At 44.0% G+C, this 26,013-nt stretch overlaps 2 protein-coding genes across 6 annotated transcripts; one reads left to right on the top strand and one right to left on the bottom strand.

The window, feature by feature from the left end:
* Window positions 1–8,920, bottom strand: miga1 (mitoguardin 1). Its single transcript, XM_040172318.2, has 16 exons — window positions 8,114–8,920; window positions 6,730–6,886; window positions 5,741–5,891; window positions 5,294–5,412; window positions 4,715–4,847; window positions 4,468–4,598; window positions 3,940–4,063; window positions 3,749–3,849; window positions 3,061–3,170; window positions 2,903–2,975; window positions 2,721–2,807; window positions 2,533–2,631; window positions 2,303–2,437; window positions 2,048–2,101; window positions 1,801–1,917; window positions 1–1,464 (listed from the first exon to the last, which is right to left on the bottom strand). The coding sequence occupies exons 2-16, from the start codon at window positions 6,826–6,828 to the stop codon at window positions 1,246–1,248; spliced, it is 1,752 nt and encodes a 583-aa protein (XP_040028252.2). The 5' UTR covers window positions 6,829–6,886; window positions 8,114–8,920; the 3' UTR covers window positions 1–1,245.
* usp33 (ubiquitin specific peptidase 33) lies at window positions 8,920–25,976 on the top strand. Of its 5 annotated transcripts, XM_078099303.1 has the most exons (25): window positions 9,257–9,398; window positions 12,215–12,313; window positions 12,764–12,817; window positions 12,912–12,974; window positions 13,503–13,656; window positions 15,539–15,688; window positions 16,015–16,123; window positions 16,467–16,536; window positions 17,354–17,467; window positions 17,696–17,774; window positions 18,792–19,290; window positions 19,383–19,523; window positions 19,636–19,751; window positions 19,921–20,093; window positions 20,314–20,384; window positions 20,468–20,501; window positions 20,613–20,658; window positions 20,741–20,921; window positions 21,084–21,210; window positions 21,368–21,537; window positions 22,694–22,775; window positions 22,888–22,996; window positions 23,677–23,779; window positions 24,482–24,550; window positions 24,774–25,976. In XM_078099303.1, exons 5-25 carry the CDS (start codon window positions 13,552–13,554, stop codon window positions 24,929–24,931), a joined length of 2,706 nt encoding a protein of 901 aa, XP_077955429.1. In that variant the 5' UTR covers window positions 9,257–9,398; window positions 12,215–12,313; window positions 12,764–12,817; window positions 12,912–12,974; window positions 13,503–13,551; the 3' UTR covers window positions 24,932–25,976. The 5 variants fall into 5 exon arrangements, with proteins under 5 accessions (XP_040028242.2, XP_077955428.1, XP_040028243.2 ...); XM_040172308.2 differs by lacking the exons at window positions 9,257–9,398; window positions 13,503–13,656 and adding an exon at window positions 8,920–9,059; XM_078099302.1 differs by lacking the exons at window positions 9,257–9,398; window positions 13,503–13,656 and adding an exon at window positions 9,024–9,059 and having other exon boundaries at window positions 19,639–19,751.
* The last annotated feature ends 37 nt before the right edge of the window (window positions 25,977–26,013 follow it).

The following is a 26,013-nucleotide window of genomic DNA, read 5'->3' as shown; positions in this document are numbered from 1 at the left end:
TCTCGTTCAAATGGCTTTTATTTGATACTGGAGAGAACAAGTTACTTATTGCAATACAACGACAGCAGTTATTTGCTTAATATAGAATCATGACCTTTAAATGAGAAGTGAACATCCCTTCATAATGAAATTACAGAGTGGCGTAGTGCAGCATGAGTTAAGTCCAAAAATGAAACTCATGAATCAGTTAAGCTCAAATTACACCAGTAACGCTTTAAAACCACATGTGAAAAAAATACAACTGACGCGATTACTCAAATGCATATGTTGATTTTGGAATATAGCCTCGTACAGCAGGCTTATTCCTGCAGTAGCTGCTGCTCCAAGCGTTAACATTGTGCACACGGCAGTGACAGATCAGGCGTTTACTGTATTTAAGACTTACATTCAGTGGCAAAGACGAGGCTTATGTGCATTAACAGTAAGGCTCGCGTGTTGAACAGCTGCAGGATTGTAGTATAATCGTTCATATCCCGTTGACTGGGCGGGATTAAAGGCCGCCTAGGCCGCCACAGCCAGGCGTCATTTAAATATTGCATTACGGTTTGAATCGTGCTGCCAAAACGGATTAAGTAACTCCCAACACATTTTACATTATCCCAGAGTCCCTCATGATGATCAATCGTGTGCTCGCCACAAAAACAAAGCACTTGAATGGTTTTGCAATGTCGATGTGTGAATGCATCTAATAAAGCTTACGACACATTCATACAACTATGTTTGAAGCTTATCACAAACCATACAGGCCCAACTACAACTTCTAGAAAATAAATCCAGAAACTCCATAATAAAATAAATACTAAAATATTCTCCACAACAAATTTCTCTTAATAGCAGCAGACAAGTCTCCCAGCGGTATCAATGATCGACGGCCACTTTGACATGCTCCACAGAAAGTTTAAAAATATTGCTATGATTTTTTTTATTTTGAAATGTGCACTTCTATGGCATTGAAACCGGGCGCTGAGGAGGAGGAGGCCGCACTGGAGAAGATGATCTCGTGTGAAGGCAAGGCTGCTGGTACAATTCATCCTCAGACACGGCGGCGGCATGAGAGCGCAAAGCATGATGGGAGGTGTGACCGCGGTGAATTAGTGTTTTACATTTCAGTCCTTGGATCAGCAGTTTTGTGGAAAAAAAGTCTTTATGGCAGGTTTGTGTGTGAGAACTCACCCAAGTCAATCTTCTGTCTCCCCCCCCGTGTGTGTGTGTGTGTGTGTGTGTGGACACGGCGGGTCCTTCCCCTTATTGCACGCGAGCTTCTGGCAGGCCGCTGGGCACCAGCTGCACCTGCTGCGAGCTGCAGCTGCCGACGGTCCGCAGGGAGTCGGGTCCCAGGTAGGCCACCAGCAGCTCGGAGCGCCGGTGCAGCAGGTGAAGCATGTCCTCCGCGAGACTCTCCACCGAAGTGTAGCGCACTTTGTCCAGGTCAAAGACGTCCTTCAGGAAGTACAAGACCTGATCCTGCAGGAAGAGGAAGATGGTTTCAGAAGAGACGGGGAGGACAATTCACACACGTACCGGTTTGTACTACCAAACTTCATTTTAACACTTTTTCTTAAATGGACATCAATAAAGGCTTATATTCACTTGTTATTCTGAATATTTAAAGATGAGGCCAAAGTCAGCTTTAAAAAAAAAAAATCCATTTTACTGCACTAGTTTATCCGTATTTTCTGAATGCTGATCACCTTCACAGAGCAACATTCAGAAATTTTACATTTTGAAAAAAATCCAAGCCATTTGACTGCTTTTTCCAAAGAAAACGGAAATCAGCGTCTCTATTTTGGGTATACCGACCTTAAAGAAGCAGCAGAAGTCATGCAGGGAGCTCTTGGGCCCCAGAAAGCCCCAGGCCAGGACGGGGCTGATCTGTTCGCACACGGCGTAGAAGTGAGCGATGAAGCCGTCCGACACCTGAGACCAAGAGGAGAGCTCACTGAAACCACTATTGTTTGCAGCCCATCAGCTGGACCTGCGATCGTGACCCGAGTCAGGGGGTCAGACTTGTTCATCCCGTTGAAAACGTTCTGCGGGGGTCGTTTACCTTCATGTGCTGTCTCCTCTGCTTCATCACTGACCAGCAGCTCGATGCCACCGCCTGTGAAAAACACGCAGGTTCGATCCTTCAAATAGTCAAAAATCGAACACATGAAAAATTCCTGATCCAAGAAACTACATTGACACTGACATTGATCCCTCTATACTAACTAACGATGCGGTAAACGCCCATTCACGATCAACAATCTAAATATTGGTCATTTCTGGCCCCTTGATAGAAGCATTTCCTGCGTTCACCCACCGTCTCCTTGAAGGAAGTGTTGAGCCAGCGGTTGTTGATGACGTTCTGAATGGAGGTCGGTGGATTCTCCAGGTCCTCGAAGGAGTCCATCAGGATGAAGTCCAGCACGATGTCGTAGAAGTTCAGGTGCTTCACCTGGTGAGAGTGGTGAGAGGGGTGAGTGAGATGGGAGTTTCTCTCGGCTCCACCTTCCGATCAGACAGGGAGAGTCGGGCCGATATGTCTCGTACCCCTCGCGTGGCGAGCTCCACCTCGGTGTTCTCCCAGTGCTCTGTGTTCTCCAGGAAGGAAATCATCTCCTCAAACACCTCCTCGAATCTCTTTGGGCTCTAAAAAAAAAATAATATATGTATATATAAATATCCTTGAATAGCTTCAATATCTTTGAAGACTTGAATTCAACCCCCCCCCGTCTCACCTTCTGTGCTTTCACAATAATGGAAGACAGGATTTTCTTTCCCGTGTCGGCGAGAAACATCCGGGTCGTTCTCTCGCACAAAATGAGCTGGGGGGGGGGGGAGAATACAACTTATTTGAGGCGATTCTTAATGACTTTGTCTCCATTAAGGCCGCCGTATTATTTTAATTCATCAGACGTACCTGACACGCCTGCCGCACACAGTGCAACTTAGCCAGGAAATCCACGTCTCCAAGACACTCGAGCATCTCCGTCCTGACGAGGAAAATCCAGATCAAAATCTCGGCAAACAAAAATAAAAACCCAGGTTTTCAGTGTGAGTGTGATGTGTCTGAATTACCGCAGCACCCTGCAGGAGATCTTTCCATCCTCGGCCATCTGCAGCGCCTCCTCGTAGAAAAGGTGATGGCCCAGAGCGACGACGCTCCGCAGCTCCCGGTGCTCCGTCAGCTGATATAAGAGGCAGAAGAAGAGGCGCCAAAGGACGTTACACACGCAGAGGTTCAACTACACGTTTACACGTACATTGTTAAGATCAGGGTTATCGTAAACACTAGTGGCTGTGCTCTGTATTATTATACGGTTTTTATACGTTAAGAAATGTTCCCGCTGAGAGTCAAACAAGACTTAAGTTAATCGTTTCCGAAATATGTATGATTGATTAATAAATAATACTAGTCGTTACTACGTTACGCCACTGCCTGGAACTGACCTTTGTGCGTTCTCTTACAGAGCTCTCCGTGTCGCGAGGGGAAAACAGCTGCAGAGTAACGGCGAGCTGCGTGTTGTTTAATGGAGAATGTCTATTTATAAGTACGAGCGACCCAGTTCGAGTACGTGGGCCGTGAGCAGTGAAAACCGGTTCGAGGGTACACGCTCACCCGAAGCTTTTATTCATTGTAACGAGCGATACGAAAAGAGATCAACGCATAAGGAGAGTTCTTCAGATGTCAGTGAGATGCAGAACACACTATCTCTGCTTTCATCAGCGAATGCGCTTTCTGAAATATGACCGGAGTTCCTCTCACCTCGGCAGCAGACACAAACGAGTCGGTGGAGGCGATGCTGTTGCAGTCTCTCAGACAGCAGTCATCCAGCTCCTCTCTGGACAAAACCTCGGCCATTACATCTGTGATGGAGAACGCTCGTTTTAGAATAATTCGCTGCGCGGTGCCGCATCGATCGTGGAGGTGACACGATGTTGAAGGAGTGACTCAACCCTGGCTGTTGCTGTGGGACGAGGCCTCAGACTCGCACAACACCCCCTCGAACTCCTCCTGGAGGCTGTAGGCCCTCTGCAGCAGCGACTTCAGCCTGAGCAGGAACTCCGCACTCAGGACGTCCTGAATGCAGAAAAACGGGGGAAATAAAAGGAGGTTCAATGACAGAAATACGGCTTGTGACCGCTGAAGCCATTAAAACTGGTTATATATATATATACACACACACACACACACACACACACACACACACACACACACACACACACACACACACACACACACACACACACACACACACACACACACACACACACACACCGTACTCAATTCTAAATGGATAATTTATGTATTGGCAGAATAGTCTGCATGAGCCAAGAAGAGGTGATCAGGAAGCATTTTATTGAGAACTCCATTATCTTTAAATCAGTTAGTTGTGCACTAAATGTGTTGAATTGGTGCTGCATCACGGTGACGTAACCACAACCCACTGAAAACAAATCTACAAATTTAAATGCCGTTTTCACCTCCACCCTCTGCTCGGCGATGGCGTCTCCCGCTTTGACGGACACACAGCTGGCGTCGTCCTCGCTCGGCCCGCTGCGGAAGGTCAGCGCTTCCTCCCACCGCCGCACAGCCTCTTCAAATAAATCCATCCCTGCAAACACACACACACACACAAAAACCTCAATCTCACATGGTCCATTGCATATTTTTGATTATTCTGAGAAATTCCTTTTGGAAAACTTCAAACTATTTCTTGTGTGTCCTTACCCATGAGGTACAGGTTCTCAGGCGTGGTGACGGGTAAGTTGACCGCGCTGCAGATATCCGCTTCCCCCCCTCGGTCCCAACAGGTGGATGCATTTGCACGGGTGCTGCCGCTGGATGAGTTCACGCTCTTCACCTGCAGAAGCGGAGCAGAATAATGCGGTTACGCTTCAAGGAGCGGAAGCAGCACGTACAAAAAGGCAGGCCAAGCCTGCCAGCATGCCGCTTTAAAAGCCGGCGAAGCAGTGCAGCGTTTAAAAAAAAATAATTCAAAAACCAAGGATTTCTTGAGCCGTTGCATCCTCTAGTTAAAGTCAATGAAACTGACATTTGACACCGGCAGGTCCAATTACTCAACTCCATCTACACAGCACATACCAAAGAGTAAATTATACTAAAATGCGTAATATAGCCGGAAATACAAACAAGTGAACTGCTTCTCAGGGGGAAACCATCTGCAGGCATCCATCTCTAAATGTACAGTGCTCTTCTGTGTCTTTCTGATTATAGATGCTTTATGCTTCTATGCTTGACATGACACATAAAAAAAATACATTTCAAAAGAACGTCTGTCTGTCTCACCGAGGACAGGCTCAGCAAAGAGCCGGACAGCTTCCCGTGGTGTCCTGCATTGAGAAGCAGACCAGCTGGGTGGCCGTTTGTGGAGTCCAGGGAGAGTGTGACGTTTCCAGCGCTGTTATCTGGGCAGACGGGAATCGGAATAAAGTGATCACACAAAGATCAGCATGTTGGTGGATTACAGAACAGATAAACCAGGTATGATAAGAGTGTGACACAACTATTTAAGCGTTTCCCTTTAAAATCAGCTTCACATTTCACTCCATTCAAACATGTGTGTCAATTTATCTTGGAAACTGTAATCCCCTAAAAGAGATTAAAGAAGGAAAAGCTTTAACCTGCAGCTTTCGGCGAACGCGGCCCGACACGTGAATCTGATTACATCACAGACCGGCCGCTTCGCTAACAAACTTAAATGGAGATCCCAGGCCAGCGACCTGGCACTTTTACCCTTTTCTGAGATGATCTCAAAGGCATCCTGCTCCCACTGAGCCTTCTTTCTTCCCTTCCTCCTCTGGAAGCGGCGGGCGAGGAAGAGGAGCGAGACGGCGCCGAAGGCCGTGGCTGCCACCAGCTTCTTGGTGCCCGCGCTGATGCTCACCTGGAGGGCAGGCGGGGGGGACAAACAAGTGGAGGTGATCTATCTGTTTAGGGGGCTCGCTGGCATAAGTACTGAATGTGCACAAAATGTTGACAACGGCGGCAGTCTGAGGCAAAGTAGCTTTACATCGATGACACTGTTGCAGTCGACTGTAACAAGAGAATCCAACAAACATTGAGAGCAAACGACGAGAACGTTCCAGGTTCATGAATTTATCCTTGAAACTCGACCACAGAGACTCTCAGATAACGTCAAGTGCAACACTTGGGAGAATAAATGACGAGCACGTCAACAGCACGGCCGGTATTCTTGCTGGTGGAAAGTCAGATGCTGGACTTTGACCATCTACGCTCTTTGCCAATATTGCATCAACAGTTTTACAACCCTCTCATCAGCGATGGCATTTACCTCAGCTGCGGGCCACATTTAACAATACCGTCTAAGAGTATAGAACATAATATTATGGTCTGGCTTTGAGTTGGGTTTTTACGTTACAGTGAGCTCCAAAAAAATACAACGAGTGTTCTAGTTAAATGAAAGAATTAGACTCCAGAATATTGAAGGTAAAAATAATAAAAACAGTTAAATGTTAAAGACACCCGTGAATCGTTTGATGCAGTTCACTCTCATCTTAAATAAGTAATTAAGTTTAAAGTTAAATACTAGAATAGTAAGCGCCTCTCCAGAAGTCTGTAGTACTTCTGAAGAAGCCTCACAACAGGACACAGACTAATAGCACATGATCGTAACATGGATACAGAAAACCCTAACAACTATATAAACAAAATTTAAAAAAGCAGTTGACAAGTGTCCACCACATTGAAACACATTCCCTCACCTGGGCCAGAGAGCCGTACACGCAGAGCGGAAGGTCGACCATCCGCAGGGCAGCCGCCCTCAGGGACAGCTGGGAGCTTGTGAGGGTCTCATGTGTCATGGTGGCGATCTATCCATGACTTGGCAACTCTCTTATCCTCGTCACCATTCTGCAGGAGCTGCGGGGGGGAACGAGGGGGGAGGTTGGCACGCAAGGATTCAACTTCAGAGGCTCAGGATGGGAGATAATGAGTCATTACGCCAAGCCTCTCCCATACAGTACGTGCAAGTAGTAACGCTTGCCTAAATGAAACAGAGAAGGGCGTATAACCCTCCTACAAGTGCCAAAACATTGTTTACAATGCCTTGCGTGAAAACTATCATGAAAGTACTGTGTGAGTCAACCACTGATGGAGGAATAGCAGCACACCCCACAAAGGTATTTCCAACCACCTTTGATTGCATAAGAAAAAACAGAGGCTTTAAATTCCTCGGTAAAACATACAGTATTGCGTTGTGTCTCCACAGCTGAGAGACGACACACAGACGTACAGTTAAGGTTTGCACAAAGCGTGAGGCTCGTGTGGCTCCTCACATGAATGCTTTTCCCTTTTGAGTCTTTTCTTGAATGAATGTTGATTTGTTTCAAAACATTGAACATTGCTCACGATGTCACGCTACTGTTGTTGATATTTTCAAATGATTGAGTTAAGTCGTTTAGTTTAGAAACTTTCTAGAAAGACAGTGTATTTTGAAATAATATCCATGTTACTAACAAGAAAACAATGGGAAGAGTAGAGAGGCAAGGAGGGATCTACCCTGCTGCCATTAAAGTACCAGCATCTAGCAAGTAAGATTCAGAGAAATGAATAAGAGATCGAAATAATGACAGACCTCTTCTCAGATATACATATAATTGTGTGTAAAGCCTTATGAATTGCCCCTTTTAAGTAAGCCCGTCATGTGCTTATAGTGGTCAGACTGACCTGTACAAAGACCTGTACAAGTGTGCTTTCATTCATGACCACACCACCACCTATTTTCCAATAAATCAGCCGATTCTCTGAAATAATATTTTAAAGGACAAAAAGGATTCTCTGAAATAATATTTTAAAGGACAAAAAGGCGGATGTAAATGAAAGAAGCGCCGTAGCTCTGAAGACAAGACAGCTTAATCCTATTAGCACATGTTTGGAAACTTGTAGCACTCAACGGTCATTGGCCTGGCTGAGAAGCTAATGCTAACTTATCTAAGAAGGCTAATAAAGGCTAGCAGCATTAGCCAGGCTACATTTGTTAAAACGGCTTGAATTAAACAGCCTGAGAAATAAACTCGTCAATGTCGGTAATCGTTTCTTCTTCTTTTTTTGTTTTTAACTGAGTGGGAAAACGTGAGATGAAGTCACCGGTGTCTGTAGAGGATTCCTGCGCAGACTGAAGCTCCCGGCCGCTCGCCCGGTTCCTGCGGCTGACCTCAGCTGCCGCTCCGTGAAGGACTCGAGCGGCGCGCGACCGGCGCCAGCGGGACTTTCAAAATAAAAGCGTTGTAAACCTTCATGGAGTTCTAGCGCCCTCGTTAGACTTTCTTAGAGCACGGCACGTGTGTTTGTTGTTAAACGTGTGATCGGCTGATTGGGGGCTTGAATATAGATAATACAAATGTAAATTAAAAAACGGTGTATACATCAAATTCACGTAAGATTACGTAACTCTCGACGTGTATTTCGTTTCTTTCATTAGTTCTACTTATTTTTATTCGGGCCAGCTTGAAAACAAAATATCAAAGGGTACATTTATGACTTCCATAAATATGATGTCCAATATTCACAAGGAATAAACGTTTTTAGATTTGAAGAAAATAGATACTTTGTACTTATTAGACAAAATGTTCACTTTTGAAGCGCCCCTATGAAATACAAAATACGTGAGTACTTTGTACAGTACAAATTGGAATTAGTAGCTCATGTCAAAAGATTGTGACGACGCAATTTGACAAAAGTTGAAAAAAAGTAAGTAAGTTAAGTAAGTTATGACTTACTACTTTGAATTCCATGATGTCACATTTTGTTTCCTTTTTTAGAGGAAGTAATGTTTATTACAAAAGTAATGACTATTTACATATCCATCACTTCTTATTAATATCTCTTTTAAAAAGCATTTTTATCTTATATATTAACGTTAACTCGCTAGGTGGCGCTTGGGATGGGTGCCTTTCAGCCCTCCCAGCCCACGCATCCTTAATTTAGGAAATGTAATACATGTTTAAAATTCTAGTTTGGACACATATCTACTGCGCATGACTTGAACCGTCAATCATTATCTGGCATGTCATTGCTTCCGGTGACAAAATCGGTAAGCTATTTAATATTTGCTTTAATTGGGCTTATTGTGATGCAATGCAAATACAATAGAGTTAAACTCAAAAATGTCTTAATGTAAAAATCGATAGTCATGTTGACAATAGGATAGGAAGGGTTTATGTGTTGTTGTTTTTTTAACCGGAAAAGAGGCGGGGACAGATGTAACGTTAGCAACCACGCCGAGGGACGGGAACGGGCAACGGCTATCGTTAATGTGACGGATTGCCCTCTAAAGAATGGCGTTAAAGTCACGCTGAATCTACGCGTTTACACATCAACGTACAGCCTCGATCCTCGAGAGAAGGAGCCGCGTCTGCTTTCGTTCGGGCAGGTAAGGTTCGAAGGCGGTCTGTTATTTCTGGATGCTAGTTAGCCGTCTACTCACTCCGCCGCAGTCACCGTGGGACGGCCAGCGCCGGAGCCAGGAGAAGCGTTAGCCGGCTAACGTTAGCACGTCGGTTGTCAAGTAGCGAGCCACCCCCCCTGTCTAAATGTACCCAGCTCGTGCTTCTAACAGTCCCGGCACGTTTTTATGGCACGCCTGCAATGTAAAACATTACTCGTTGTCCCGAAATATCGACGAGCCGTCCAGCACCAACCACGAAAAAAAGGGCTAGTCGAGCCCGTGACGCTGTCAACGACTCGCCCGGTTTGACAGCTCGGTTTGAGAAGTGGACAAGGCCAAAGCCACATAACGCGATTGAACACACACTATATAGCCAAAATAATTCGCTTGCTAGCTTGAAAACGATATCCACAGCTGTTCTTCTTTAACGTGGCAGCTAATTAAAACCCCTTTTGTTGTCGCTCTAACGTTACTTGCTGAATTATGCCAACGACGGGACGTAAGGACGTAACGTTAGCTTGGTGAATTTCGTGCCTCGCAGCGTTATGCGCTACTGTTTCACGTCTGGGTTAACTGGGTTAAATGGTGTCCCCGGTCTACTTTATAGGCTCACGCCCCGACCAGTACTGTACCCGACCCACCAGTACTGTACCCGACCCTGTAGGCACAGTAGAAGTTCCACGAATGACTGTGTCATCTATTACGCTAATGAAAGGGGCAGCATTGTTGCAGAGATAATGTCGTTCTCCGAAAGCTTGAGTGTAAAACCCATCGGCTAATTCGCTTTATCTCTGTGTGTATTCGCTAATGGTTATTTTTTTTTTCTCAAATGTGCCTCCAGCAGCAAGTGGTTTTCCATTTTTAGTGATGAATTCGAATGAAAAACACATTGATAAGCTTGCCATAAGTAAAGTGGTCCTATGTTCAGTGATCCGATGTCTTGTGAGTGTGTGAGACACAATGAAGTTACAACTTGTAGGTCTTAAGAGGCCTTTTCAGACAGAGGATGTTTATTAATGTTATATTACACTTTTTAAATAGTTCAGGTAAAAGGAGAAATATGAGCAGCTGTATAAACCTCTGACTCTATTATGACTATTATTTACTTATTTCCCGCTTCGCTTCCTTCCATTTTCTTTCACACACTGCCGTTCCCCAGCTGGTCGTTCTTAAAGCGAAACATTAATCATTTGTATAATTTGCCATTTAAGATTGATCATCTATGCTTGAACTGAGACAGTTGATTGCCTTGTAGTGGAGCAGTTCTTTCAAAGACACAACTTTTGATTGACAGACTCATAATAACGGGTGTCCTTTGTCCCTCTTTGTGTAATTCCCTCGTTCCCCTGAAGCCTCCTTGGGCTACATGGACCAGTGCGTGGGACTTTTTGAAATGAGGAACAACAGAGGTCGATCGTTGAGCTATTGCGCAATTTCTGATTGTAACAGATTTTAAAAGGACACACACCACATTTTCCAGCACTCTAGGTAATGTGAAGGCTTGGGAGGGTTTCTCCAATATTAAAAAAGATTGTCGGGGTGACGCTGATAAAGCGGATCCGCTTTGTCTTAATTAGAATTAGCATCTTCTGAGCAACCAGGTTGAACAACATGTGGAACATTCCTGTAGAGGAGGGGTACACAGCTTGTCTCCAGCAGTACAGAGAAATTGGTTTAAAGTTTGCCAATAGAATTGTATTTTTAAAGTATAAATGGCTGGCGTATAAAGTGTACTTGCCCAAAACAATGTAATATTGCACTTGTATTTCTAACTCTCCTGGAGATGCACTTTTGTGGACCAAACGGGACAATTCAATTATTCTTTTCTGCTACCACAAGGCATCACTTGAACCGAAGGATCGTGGTTTAGTGCCTTTTTAATTCATTAACATTCCTGCCACTCATCTCTACTGGCTCCGTGTTGATTGTCATTTTATTGTGGCTAACTTACATTTATTAAGATGCCGCTGAACACAAGGCTTTAGGCGTGGTCCTCGTGCCTACTCAAAAGAATTGGCCATATTTGGGTGTCTGCAACCACTATATGAAGTTTACCTGCACAAAAACGTATAAAGTATAATCCGAATACTATTGCATATCCAGCTACAGGCGCATGCATTCCTTCAGAAGTATAATCCATTTGAATGGTGCTGTTAGAGCGCGTGACCAACACTCTTATTTATGGAGCGCTCTTCAGAGTCGGCCATCCTTTTCAGATCTTGCTGCCATGGGGAGTGGAATACAATCACTGGAGCTGACGTGTAGATAGACGTGCGTTTTGATTTGCTGTTTGAGCTCTGGGGATTAGCAGAATTTCTTCATTCGGGTATTGTTCGCAAACAATTTCTTCCAACTTGTTCATACATCTAATTGTTTGTGCGTCTCTGGTTTTCCTGCACTATCAGCGCTGCAATCGTTCATGGCGCCGACAGTGAGCCGTTGCGTCATCATCAACTGGAGTTAGCCCATAGCACAGCTACCCAGTCAAATGTCGGTTGCTGACAGCAGTGGCGTGAGCTGCTTGGCTTCTCTGCGACTGATGATAAGAGGAATTCTTCAGGTCATGCTGGCATGACAAAAAAAGCCCTCACGTTCAGTGCAGGTGACTCAGGTTACAGTAGGCTGACTTCTTTTTGTTCTTTTCTTTTTTCCTCGTGGGGTTCTCATTCCCATAAAGGGGCAGATATGGGGTTGATAAATATTCTTTTCAAAAGGAGACATCCCGCTTGCTTGTATAAATCGCCTACTTAAAATGTCAGTTGCGTACTGAATGTTGTGTTTTGTCCAACTCTCTCTTTCAGGCCGTTTGGTGAGCGATGCTGCCGGCTTCTGGCTGTGACTGCCCCCACCTGGACTGCGTGGGGGAAATCACCAAGGAGGAACTCATTCAGAAATCCCACGTGAGTCATCACGGTCCCGTCCACACCCCACGCATAACATTCCAACCCTCCTATAATCCATTTGACCTTGAACGTCTTTAAAATCTAGTCTCGAAAGGAATTTTAAATATCTTACACTTGTGTTTTTCCCGCTGTACACAGTAATGTTAGTTATTATTTGTATCTGAATGCTGGCTGTAGGGATACACCTTTAAACTGAAAGTGTGATTGTCCTTAGAGTCGATCGTTTTTGCAGGAGGCTTTTCATTCCATCTGGGTCCAGGTCACATTAATTTGACTAAATTTTCCATCATACTTTCCTTCTTCGGTCACTATAACCATGGAATAGACATCCAATAGCAATCTACTTGGTATTAAGAAGGACTCTATAATCTTATTATACTTTACCTGCAGATGACAGGATGATGTTTTATAACATGTGACTCTAACCCAACAACCCAATTTTTTTAGGGCCAATGCCAAGACTGTAAAGTCGGCGGACCAAATCTGTGGGCGTGTTTGGAGGTGAGACCGGCCGGCCCCAACAAACAAAACTTGTTGATTTGATGCGACTTGTGTTTTGGATTCCCTCAACCTCTGTTTTGTTTTTCCTCTCCAGAATGGCTGTGCATACGTTGGCTGTGGAGAATCTCACACCGACCACAGCACCGTGCATTCGCAGGTGAGACACCTCCTCGGGGGACGGGAGGGATGTTACTGACAGGGAGGACGTCTTGAAAGCCTTTTTAATTTATTTTTTTAGCTTATGGATGGCACAGATTATTAAAAACCATCAAGCCAGCTGTGTCTGTCTACATCTCTACTTTAAGTGCATTTTCAGCAGTGGATCGTCCATTATTAATAACCAATCCCCCTGGGAAGTGCACTGTGAGTTCCACGGTTACTGTGTCGGCCCCTCCCTGCTGCCCTGAAGCTTCGCTCAGCCTCTGCTGTTCCCAGTGTTTTCCCTCCAGACCGCCAGGGCCAAGTGGGGTTGTGATTGGTAACTGCATAGCTGCGTTGTAAAGAAAGGGCCTGTTGAAGCACAATCCCTTTAAGTACTTGAACTCATACAGGGTGCAAGTAAAGAGCTTTAATATTAGCAGACCAATTTTTAAATGACATCAGTAGTTCACTTCATGTGCCAGCTTACCCAGGACATCTCTTTGTGCAGCAAGTGTTGTTGTATTCCTTTTTTTTTTCTTCACAGAAACCTTCTTTATTTCTTGTACAAATGAAAGCGATGCTTGATTAGTACTATGGCGGCCCTGATGGGGAGGACGGCAATGAAATCTCTTGACTATGCAATGAGAGACTGCTGTCGGATCAGATCAGATGCCTCTGCAAGTCAAACTCTACTGCAAGTAAATATGAGTGACTGTTTCAAAACAAGTTACAGCAAATTTCAAAAGTGGAAACTTTTGAGCGTATGAGATCATATTACAAATAAAGTAATTATGAACAAACTCAGCGAATGGTAAACTTTCTTCAGATTGCAGATAAAGGACTGGAAGGTTACCTCAGCCTCACAGTTGCTTTTGGGCTACAAGCAATCCGCTGAAAACACCAGATGTGTTGATCTGTCCTTGAGCGGTTTTACAAATGCGTTTGTGCGAATACTTGCAAATTCAATGAGATAAAAGCCCGTGAGAATGAGTATTCTCTGTTGGTGTTTCCCATCCCTCGCAGGGTCTCGTAGACGAGACATGAGCTCATTTTGCAGACAAAGCCAGACCCGACCTGCCCGTTTCCCAATCAGAAGATCACTCACTGAGGCAGATGTTTTGTCCAAACATCAGCGTCTATTTTAAAAAGTATTTAAATGAGCCGCTGACACAATTAGACATGCATCATTTTCCTTTCTCCTTGTGCACAAGGAATCAGTAAGGAATTCGTCTCACTTGAATGTAAAAGTCAATAAAGATGTGAACGTTATAGTATACGAGGCGTTCATAAACATGACAAATGAACATTATGAAAGCTTCAGGCAATTTGCTGTAATACAAAACATGACGTGGGCTAAAAGCCATCATCTAGGCCTCATGAATCCAGCGTGTTGTTGATGCCCTACATGGTATGCTTTCCTTCATAAATAATTATAGCTGGACAGTTTCATGCCAGCCGTGCCCCCCCCACACCACTGTGAAGGCTAATGCAGCCCCAATGAATAATGCAGGGTGTCTGCCTGCTGCTCTTGCTCCGTCTCCTGTTGACCCGCCAGCCTGCTGGTGTCCGTCGGAGCAGCAGTGGGTCAGCAGAACTCGGCCATGTTTCCACAGCAGCAGAAGTCTGCCTTACTGCAAACCCCCCCCCCCCTTCCCCTCCCCCACTCAGACATTCAGCTAACAACGGGTGTCCCATAAGCTTCAAAATCTACCGTTATAGTGTATTTCAAATTCTGTTTATTATATTTTTAATTTACCTTACAAGAAAGGGAATTGTGGGAGCCCTAGTTTTGAATCCTACATGCTACAGTTTTATGCCAAAACCAATGTTGTCCCCCGCTTGGTAGTTGTGAAGAATTCTCTTTTCTTTATTTCTTATGTTCTTAAACTGAATACATTTGTATATTTGAATATCAACAAAAAGAAAGTCAAATAAGTAAAATAGGTCCAATATTCTGACATGTACAGACCAAATAATGAATTGACAGTATACTGCATGTTACCTGCAGCCTTGATACATTGCCTACATGGTTGTAGGTGGCTATTCTTCCTAAATTGAGAACATAATAATTTCAATGTGATTAATCCGGTCGGAGGCCGGGTTGATGTGCAGTGCAGAGCTCCTGTCCTCCAGTGTCTGTAGAAACTCTGCATAGTATTGATGTATTTTCAGTAACGCTGACATTTCATAACGCACATTTTCATTTATTCAGCGTTGCACGCTTGGCCATAGTAACGTATGTTAAGACAGAATGTGGGAGGATCGGACAATACTTTATTTAGGCAGAAAACTTTGTGCTTGAAGAAAATATCATTGTTTATCTGGATTGTGCCAGAATCTCCCATCAATGATCTGTTGATACACCATAGAAATACGCAGGCACACTTACGTATTTGTTATGTAAGAGTCAGAGCAACCAGTTGTCCAGTAAAGCGTTAAGACGCCCCTCATTGATAAGAAAGTACACGCGGTTAGTCAGCTGTTCTTCAATAGACACTGTCTTTTTTTTGTTTTTGTCTTTGTTTACACAGTCTGATTTGTCTATTCACAAACCTATTTTTCCATCAACTTCACGCGCAGGAGACGAGGCACAACCTCACAGTGAACCTGACCACGCTCAGGGTGTGGTGCTACGCCTGCGGCAAGGAGGTTTTCCTGGAGCGTAAGCTTGGTCCTCACTCTCCCCACGGCACCAGCAAACCGCTCCCGTCTCCGCAGAACGCTGGACAGGTGAGAGCCAGCTTCTATTGTCTCTCCGCAGCTTACATGCTTCATATGACTGCTGAGTCATAGAGGGGGGTCAAAGAACGGTTTCTCTCTTCATGTTTACTGCATTAATGCTTTCGTTCCACACTGTGTGTGTGTGTGTGTGTGTGTGTGTGTGTGTTAGCGTGTGTGCCCTTTCCCATTGTACTTAACAGAACTGTACGATAACAATTTCCGACATCCTATCCCGAGGGACAGTTGAAATGTCAGTCAAGCTGTACGTAGTTTTTCATTTACTAGATTAGAGGTTTATGACTTTGTGTGTGTGTGCTGCTGTGCTGTCTCTCCAGGATAACAGCAGGGCCCCTGGGAGCCCAACCTCCCTGAGAGTGCCACCTAATGGAGGCTGTGAAGACCTGGATATGGACATGGAGGAGGAGGATGAACTGCGGGCCAGAGGTCAGCTTATACAGAGGAAGTGTGCATGTTGACACAAACTGAATGGGAGAAAAATAAAAAAAAATCACAATCTGCTCATATTTCATTTGTACTGTTAGGAAGTCAGTAAAGACGCCGTTTATTACAGTTCAATTTCAGCTATAAGCTCAAGTTCAAGTAAGTTCAAAGCGCAGAATCTGTCGTTTCAACTTTACAACTGTGTGCCCCCATCGAAGTGAGCTGACCAGGTCGCCGAGTGCCTCGCTGCCGCTGTGAGACTACCTCAAGCGTCACCAAACGCCATATGTTATGTTTGCCTAAGTGGCTTGTTTTTAACGTCTCCATCGTGTTCCGTCTCCCTCAGGCCTGACGGGGCTGAAGAACATAGGCAACACCTGCTACATGAACGCTGCCCTGCAGGCCCTGTCCAACTGGTGAGTCCTCTGCTAGCCGGCTTCCTGTCACACCGCCGACGCCGCTCGCTCTCTGGTGTTGCTTCACATCCTCTTCCACGCACTAGCTGCTTCTTTTTAAGCAGCCATTTGCTGTTATTATTCACTGGTTGTTGTTGACTGGAAACAACAGCCAGGGTTACGTTAACTTTTGAAAAGTGGTGGCTGGGTGAGGATTAAAAATGCCAGAAACGGCCTTTCGTGGTTCCCTGGAGCCTCTTGTGTTAAAAATGTTTGCTGATAGCTTCTGTCCCGTCTCCTTGTCGCCACGTGAAACTGCACATGCTTTCTGTTTCATTTGCAGTCTGCTGCATTAAAAAAACAAAAAAACAGTGGATTGAATTTCCAGCCCTACTCATTAATTCTTTGTTAAGGGATTGTTTGGTACTTAAATTGGAGCTCCACTGCAAAACCTCTGTTATTACTTAACATTTTTACTTTTTTATTACATTTTTGTCATGGAACAGCTGACCTTTTCTTCCTCTCTAATACTATCTACTACAATACATTTTAAATGACACCTGCATAATCTGGGTACAAGCCCAAATGGGAAAAGATGTGGGTCAAAATTTGCAATCTAAATCAAGTTCCACCCGAGTCACGCAGCTGCCCAGGGGAGGGACCTTTTTCTGAAACTTTCCTTTTGATGTCTGTCTGTGTGAGCGCTGCTTCTTTCTGGTACCGATCATGTGCAAATGTTTTGGTAATCTAATCAATCTGCTGACTAGAATACACTAGAAGCTTGTTTGGTGCCCACCTGGTATATGTTTTGACATATTTATCCCTCTTTCCCCTGCAGCCCGCCCTTGACGCAATTCTTTCTCGAATGTGGTGGCATGGTGAGGACGGACAAGAAACCTGCACTCTGCAGAAGTTACCAGAAGCTTGTGTCGGACCTTTGGCACAAGAACAGGTTGGAGTGTTTCCCTTTTTTTAATTAGTTTTTTAAAAGCACGGATCCCCCCAGAATTAAAAAAAAAAGCCTGCTTATTTTCTGCAATGATCCAAAATCCAGTGGAAAAATACCCTTGACTTTTTTTTTTTTTGGGAGACTTTCAGGTTGTCCCTCAAAAATACTTCATCCCTGCAGCTCTATGTTGTGATATAAGTGTAAAGCATGCTGTGTTTTGTCACATTGCAGACCCTCTTACGTGGTTCCAACCAACTTGTTCCAGGGGATCAAAGCCATAAACCCCATGTTCAGAGGATATTCTCAGCAGGTGGGTCATTGCCGATGATGAAATACATTTGAGTGCATGTGCACAGATTCATCATGAATAAAAGATGAAACACTCTTCTTCACAGAGATACATTTGCCGGCCAGTTGTCGTGATCTAAAAAGTGGATTTCTTTTGCGTTCGCCCCTCGTGCTTTGCAAATAATGAGAATATTATGCAGAAGATATGAATATAAAACGTGGATTATGGTTTGAACTGAATTAAATCCTTGAAAATGAATTTGTGCTGAGCTGGGATTATTATGTGTCCGACGCCCCGACTATGAAGTTGCCCCAGATCGTATACAGTCTCTTCCCCTTTTCTTTTCCACTCCATATCCCTCTGTGTCCGTTACAGAAATCACAGAAGCAGAATCTTTTGCCTCGCAATTAGTGTTATTCACATGCAAATGCTCCCATCAAACCTAACTAACAGACTAAAGTTGAATTGCTTGATTTGATTCTAGGCAGAGCTTAAAGGAAACAATTAACGTTGGAATAGAAAAGATTCCACAAGGCCTTTTACGTTGGTCCAGTGTGTGTAAATACAGGATTTATAGACCAAAGCGGTGGAGTGATACAAGGGCCTGTTTCCTCTTGGCTTACCAGCGTTTGTTGAGAGGAGTTAGCCGAGGGATATTCATTTGTCACGGCATGCTGGGCTCAACCGCTTTGGAATCAGCATTGCCGTGATGGAAGTTAAACATTCCAGTTTCTGGGGGAGGAGAGCTCATATGGCTTGAGAAGGAGATTAGATGTCTGAGGTTCATTGAGTCTGACGGCACATTTGTGAGTATTTGGTTTTGGAGTTTTGCGAACTGGGAATCGGGATAAACGAGGCGGTCAGTGGTTGTAATTTGGAAGACTAAAAAATGTTTTTGGAATGTTTAGCGGGAAGAATTATTGCTGCATTATTGTTCAACTTTTCAGGCAGTAAATTGATTAGCTTTTCAGATCGCTGTGACTAAAATATTCACAGCTCCGCTGACGTCGCTTGTTACTATTCCCACTCTGCCTGCAGGACTCTCAGGAGTTCCTGCGCTGCTTGATGGATCAGCTTCACGAGGAGCTGAAGGAGGCGCAGCCAGAGCCCTACGACCAGTCCAACGGCGTCACCGTGGACGACGGTCCCGAGGAGGACAACCGCAGTCAGTCGGACAACCGCAGTCAGTCGGACAACCGCAGTCAGTCGGACAACCGCAGTCAGTCGGACAACGACTTCCAGTCGTGCGAGTCCTGTGGCAGCAGCGAGCGGGCCGATAACGAGGTGCAGGGCGGTAACGCCACCAAGGAAGACACCAACGAGGCAGAGATGCTGATTACTGAGGAAAATGAAATCCAGTCCAACAGGGAGTGGCAGAAGGAGAAGAACATGATTAATGACCTTTACCGCTCTGGAGTTAATGGGGTCATGGGCGGAAGCACTGGGGTGGACATGGACAAAGACGTGGACACCACCACCGAAACAACGCCCATTATCAGCAGCCAGGGAGCCATCAAGGTTCAAGGAAGAACATCAGGTTATTTCACCTGCCATCTACTTGACCGTCTGATAATCACCACCAACGTTATGGTATTTAAATGATCTAATATTTGTCCTGCTCTCTGCCAGATTCCTTCCCAGACATCCAAATATCCAACTCCACAAGACCACAGAGTCCGGTCCCGACAGAGGGACACATTCCCAAAATGTCCAGCAGTCCGCCCAAAGCTGCTTCAGGCTGGTCCAGCCTTATCCCTTCACACAAGAAAGGTACTTCTGCATAATCTGAGGCAACAGTATTGAGATTTAAAAAAAAACCTGCGTTTCTTCAAAGTAGTTAGACCACATGTAAAACACTGTCTCCCTCTCTGCCTTCACCCAGCAGTGACTACATTCTCCGCACCGAAGAGCAAGCGTCAGAAGAAATACCGCAGTGTCATCTCCGACGTGTTTGATGGGACCATCGTCAGCTCCGTTCAGTGCCTCACCTGTGACCGGGTTAGTGTGGACATTAAATGGGATCGGCTCACTGTGTCTCTTTATTCAAGGTCCTACAGATGTGACATAATGAAAATAATGTACTTGACGATGTGATGAGCTCTGATGTCCCTACAGGCTGTCGCCGTAAATCCGCCCCGCATGTCACATGGTTATATTTGTGCTCCAGGTGTCTGTTACTCTGGAAAACTTCCAGGACATCTCGCTGCCCATCCCAGGAAAGGAAGACCTGGCCAAGCTCCACTCCTCCACCCACCAAACCTCCCTGGTTAAGGCCGGCTCTTGTGGAGAAGCGTATGCCCCGCAGGGCTGGATTTCCTTTGTCATGGAATACATCAAGAGGTGTGTTAATACTACGTAGTAATACATTGTAGTTGTTGCTTTTGGAATGAATGCCTCCATATTCTATATGAACAAGGGTCTCAAGGATAGAATCGAGAATATTTTGCCGTCAAGGCGTTCTCGTATGTACACTAGTTATTTGCATTATACACAGTGTAGCTCAAATATCTCTCTACTTTACCCGTAGTGTGTAAAATCCGCCCCTCTGTTCTATTTCTAGTTGGTTCTGGGGTCCAGTGGTTACGCTACAAGATTGTCTCGCAGCTTTCTTTGCCAGAGATGAACTAAAGGGTGAGCAAGTGGGCGTAAATGTGTTCTACCGGCACAAACATTTCGATTGATGACTCGATAACTGTGGGCTTGTTGTTTTCCAGGAGACAACATGTACAGCTGTGAAAAATGCAAGAAGTGAGTGCCTGATTCTGACTACCGATTTTATTTCACAATGGGAAAACATATGATCTGGAAATATAATAATTTTCCATCTCCCTTTTCTTTCTTATTTTACCCACTTCTTAGATTACGAAACGGAGTCAAATTTTGTAAAATGCAAAGTTTGCCAGAGGTAAAAGGACACATCGGATGTTTCTCCCCGACGGTCTTATCTCAACATTTCTAATAAAAGCTGTGCCTTTCCCCTGCTCCAGATCCTGTGTGTACATTTGAAGCGCTTCAGGCACGAACTGATGTTTTCCACCAAGATTTGCACCCACGTGTCCTTTCCGCTCGAGGGCCTGGACCTGCAGCCTTTCCTGGCCAAAGACAGCTCCGCCCAGACCACCAACTATGACCTGCTGTCAGTCATCTGTCACCACGGCACTGCCAGCAGTGAGTGGGCGCAGTCACTCCCCTTTCCACTGCGACCGCGGCGTCTTGCCTTCAGTTGGCAGGAACGACCGTCCCGCATTCATCAGCCTGTAGACAAATGTATTATGTACTTGTTAGGTGTCTGAATGCCGCGGTAACACGTTTCCCCCGGTCTGATCACAGGTGGCCACTACATAGCGTACTGCAGGAACGATTTGAACAATCTGTGGTATGAATTCGACGACCAAAGCGTGACCGAGGTGTCCGAATCCTGTGTCCAGAACGCCGAGGCTTATGTGCTCTTCTATAAGTAAGCCAACGTGCCTCCACCGCTTGGCTCAGATGAACCCTTGTGTTCGTGAAATATTTTAAGACTCACTGTGCTGCTTTTGTAAACTCATAACTTTCATCTCACTTTTGATCACTCAATTGCAGCAGATTAATCTGTGGCTCTGTTCGTGTCCCAGAAAGAGCAGCGAGGATGCACTGAAGGAACGGAGGAGGGTGTCAGGTTTATTCAACATGATGGAACCCAGCCTTCTGCAGTTCTACATCTCCCGCCAGTGGCTTAACAAGTTCAAGACCTTTGCTGAGCCGGGGCCGATTTCCAATGACGACTTCCTGTGTTTGCATGGAGGTGCGTGTGGCTGTGTTGTCGTCATACTGAAACTGCTCAGAAAGGGAAAGAGTCCGGCACCAGGGATCCTTTCTTATATTATTATTTCTGCTTTATGCATAAACGTTCAGGGGAAGAAATTGTGTTCTCCCCTTCAAAAAACAGAGATGTTGATTTTATCTTTTGCTGTGGATGTTTGTCTTTGACAAAGGCTGCAGAGTATTCCCTTCACATCACAACAGACTTCAAAAAGTTGTTTTTTCCCTTTGAGCAGATGATCCTCCTCTCTCGCTTTAGCAGAGAAGAGGGAAGAATTATAAAAGGCTTTTGTGCCAATCAAGCTGCTTTCTTCTCTGCCCTCTATTCAGAAAGAGCGCTGGATATTAAGGAATTGAAAATGAAATGGCTTTGAAAGATGAAAGATTTATCATGAAGCTGTTAGAACACAATGGCAGCAGAGAAGGGGTTTCATTCTGTGAATAAGCATACAGGAGCAATCAGTTAAAGCTGCACAATCAATCGCAATTGTATGCTATTTTTGATTAAATATTCTTGTGCTGCCTGGCCTACACGTCATATTCTACAGACTTAACAAAACATGTTTGTTTGATATCAATCCCTGCAAAAATGTAAAAAAAATTCCATTAAAAATTAGATACAAATTATCATTCCTTATAATATCAAAATACATTTCAAAACAATCCAAATATAATGACTTTGAAAAATAGTTCAGCCGTACTATTAGCGATAGTATAGATAGAAGTCGAGCCATAAAAATGTTGTTGCCTGTACATTTTTCAAAAAGAAATTTTGTCTTCTAATGTAGTCGGTCCCAATCTTTCTGTATTCCTTAAAATGAGGCACAGTGTGTGCCTGTGATTCCCAGTCACCGTTCATGGTTGTAATTTGGATGTGAGAGTGATCATTTGTTTTTGGATGCTAGAAGAGATGAAAATGTCCCAAACATTTCCCAAGACAAAGCTAAATGTGAGAGGACAGGGGTATTACACTGAAGATAATACATTGCAAGGGTCTGAGCACTTTGGGGTTTTGTGCATCTTTCTACCAGCTCCTTTGTTTAATCAACAAAATAATAATAATCAATGCATAATGCCAGTGACCTTTAACTGTTACCTTGTTAACCTCTAATCATTGATGCTTTGATGTATTTAATCAGGTGTGCCTCCCAACAAAGCAACATTTATTGATGACTTGGTAGTAATGCTGCCGCAGAACGTGTGGGATCACCTTTACAGCAGGTACGTGCAATAGATTTCGCTCTTTTGATTGAGGAATTGGAAGGTCTGTTGCGGTATAATTTTAGTCAAGTCAATTTCTTCTGTGCGAGTTAATGCGGGCCGTTCCCTGCAGATACGGCGGAGGACCGGCTGTCAACCACCTGTATGTCTGCCACACGTGCCAGATTGAAATAGAAAAAGTGGAAAAACGGCGCAAGTCAGAGCTGGACATGTTTGTCAGGGTAAGACGAATGTGTATAACAATATGTACAGGCAGGATACAGGCGCTTTGGTCTGCATTGTGCGTCTGAGACTCTTTGTGGCCCAGTTCTCACGACAGTGTATCGACCTATTCTCCAGTCCATTGAACCAGTTGATGGGTTGCATGTGTTGGTGCTCTTCATCCCAGCAGGAGATGAGAGGTGTGAGCCCGATGAAAGCCTCATCATTAATGCATACATCATTGGGACCGATGCAGCTGTTATTGCCTGCTCAGTCTGCTCACTCACACAATGGCTCTTCAGCAGGAGAGATTGTGTGTGTGTGTGTGTGTGTGTGTGTGTGTGTGTGTGTGTGTGTGTGTGTGTGTGTGTGTGTGTGTGTGTGTGTGTGTGTGTGTGTGTGTGTGTGTGTGTGTGTGTGTGTGAGAAAGAGAGCTTCAGTAAGATAACAAGAGGAACAGGGATTGTGTAATTTCCAAGAAAGATGGAATTGGTGCAGTCGAGTGCTAAGACTCTGTTCTAATTGAAATAACTACCAGAGAGAATTGATTAGTTTTTCCATCTCCTCTCCTCTCAATCCTTTCATTCTCTCCCCCCTCACCCCTCCTGTTTCTCATCTCTTTGCGTCTCTTCTCCTCCCTCCTTTCTCTACTGCTCACTCCTCCCCCATTTCCTCTCTTCCCCCCCCCCTCTCTTTTCAGCGGAACAAGGCGTTCCAGGAGGAGGAGTCTCCAGTGGTCATATACTGCATCAGCATGCAGTGGTTTCGTGAGTGGGAGGGCTTTGTCAAAGGAAAAGACAATGGTAATTGGAGAAAAGTCTTGCCTTTCCTCCCCCAATCCTGTTTAAATGTTTGATTTAAAGGCTAAATGTTCCCACTATGCTGCTGTGACTCACATCTGGTGATGGCAAAGCTGCTGTGATTTTTTTATTTAATATAAATTTACATTTTAAAACAAAGGTCCTGTCAGGTCTGAACATTTACATGTATAGGAGAACCTGGGAAATAAGCTGTTTTATATGGGACTTAAAAGGGCTCTTGTTTTCTAAAGCCTTTCATGTTCAAAAGAAGCCGAGAAGTCCCAATTCTTCACTTGGTTTATCTTCAAAGACTTTGCTCGTGTCCCCCGAGTCACGTTTCCCTCCTGCTGCAGCAGAAAAGAAGAGTCAAAATATTTTTTATTTCCTTGCATTCACTATCAGATTTTTTTTTCTTTTTTTGCTAGTCTTGCTTTGTATTGTCACATCTATTTATAACAGCTTATATCTAACACCTCTGAGGTTTTTTTTTTTTTTTTTTTTGCCTCTGACTTCGGCGATGCTAATATTTGTTTTCTCACTGTAGCAAGTGGGGAGCAGAGATTGCTCATCATAGTGTGACAAACACATTTGAACATCATTGGTCTTTGAAACAATTAGGTTTGAAAGATATCTCAGTGAAAAATCTGCATACATGTTACTGCTGCTTATAATTATGACAGCTAGTTGTCTTTCTTCCTCTTTCAGATCCACCGGGGCCCATTGATAATTCCAAGATTACAGTAAACAAGAACGGTCACTTAACGCTTAAACAAGGTACTCATTATTATCGTTATTAATACTCTGGTTATCGTTATTGTCGGATTGTATCATTAGGTCTCTACATTTTTATATTTGTCAACAATTTAATAAAATGTTAGTTTAAAACAGGGCAGGTAAATAAAACTTGTTTTGTTGTTGTTAGAAATGTGGTCGCTTACCTTCTGAGGATTATTGTATTATATTAGTAATATTTAAGTTTGTATGTTTGACCCTGCAGGAGCCGACTCGGGGCAGATCTCTGAGGAGACGTGGAACTTCCTGCACTCTATATACGGTGGCGGTCCACTTGTGACGGTTCGGCCAAACATCAGCCACCAAGAAGCAGAATCGTCACAGTCCGAGGAGAAGATCGAGATGGAAACACGCTCTGTTTAATCAAGCACTCTGCAGAAAACATTCAAGAAACTAAAAGCCTTTTCATTTTGCACTTGACTTTTATTTCAAATGCAGTCAAACAAAGGACCTCATCTTTAGCGCTACAGGACAGTCTGACTGCTGACAGGTAGAATTAACGTGTCCGAAGAGGTTTGTCATGTTGTACCAATCTGTTTGAAGAGCTCTTAAATTTATTAGCACTATTAGCTCTATTAGCACTCGTGTGTTGGGTTATTTTAAGAACCAAGCATTTAAATTATGTGCAGCTAAAAATTCCACAGAATGAATGCCATATATCTTCTTGACCAAATGAGCACATATTGTATGTCCATTTGTATTGTATTGTTGGATCACAATTTTGCTGTAGATATATCACACTTGATCCTGTTTTAAAGAGAATTGTGTCCAATGAATGCCCAGAAGACGTAAAATGTGATATGTAAAGTGATGAAAATCACTAAGTTATGAAGGGACTAATAACTGAGTAGTCTCAGGAATTAATTTTGTGTTTTGCACTGTTCTGTAGAAGTACAAATTGGCATGCTTATGCAAATGTCTGGTTTGTATTTGAATGTACCAGTACTGATAGTATGTTGGTCAGGATTCAGCACTTGGTAACTTGGCACAGAAGGGAGCATAATAATAATAATAAGATGTTAATAGGTTGTTTTTTTCTAGGAAATGTGTGGCAGGCAAAGTCTGTTAAGAATGCATGTGCTAACACGCAAACACAATTTAACAACACATGTAACTGCATGTAAATGCAAAGCTTCTTATAAAATGTGCACGCATAACAAAATCTGGATTTCTCTTTACTGAATTGTACAGCTACCGAAAGCATACTGAGCTGTGTAATCAGCAGCAGCAATCAAGTTAATTAAAGGCAATATTTTTGAGTATGGTGAAAGGGTCGCTTCATGAGTTGGCTGAATGGGTGAAGAGAACGCTTTACTGTGAGGTTTTGCATATAGCTGTCACTTGAGTGAGATCCATCCTGATTTTTGCTGCCTGACACTATTAAATCTTGATGAAAACACGATTAAAACTGTGGTCACCTTAATTTTTGTCACCATTTCTGATTT

The sequence above is a fragment of the Gasterosteus aculeatus genome, chromosome 3, assembly GCF_964276395.1.
Source record: "Gasterosteus aculeatus chromosome 3, fGasAcu3.hap1.1, whole genome shotgun sequence".
NCBI classification, from domain to species: domain Eukaryota; kingdom Metazoa; phylum Chordata; class Actinopteri; order Perciformes; family Gasterosteidae; genus Gasterosteus; species Gasterosteus aculeatus.
The sequence above is the reverse complement of the archived record's forward strand: the minus strand, read 5'-3'. Positions and strand labels throughout refer to the sequence as shown.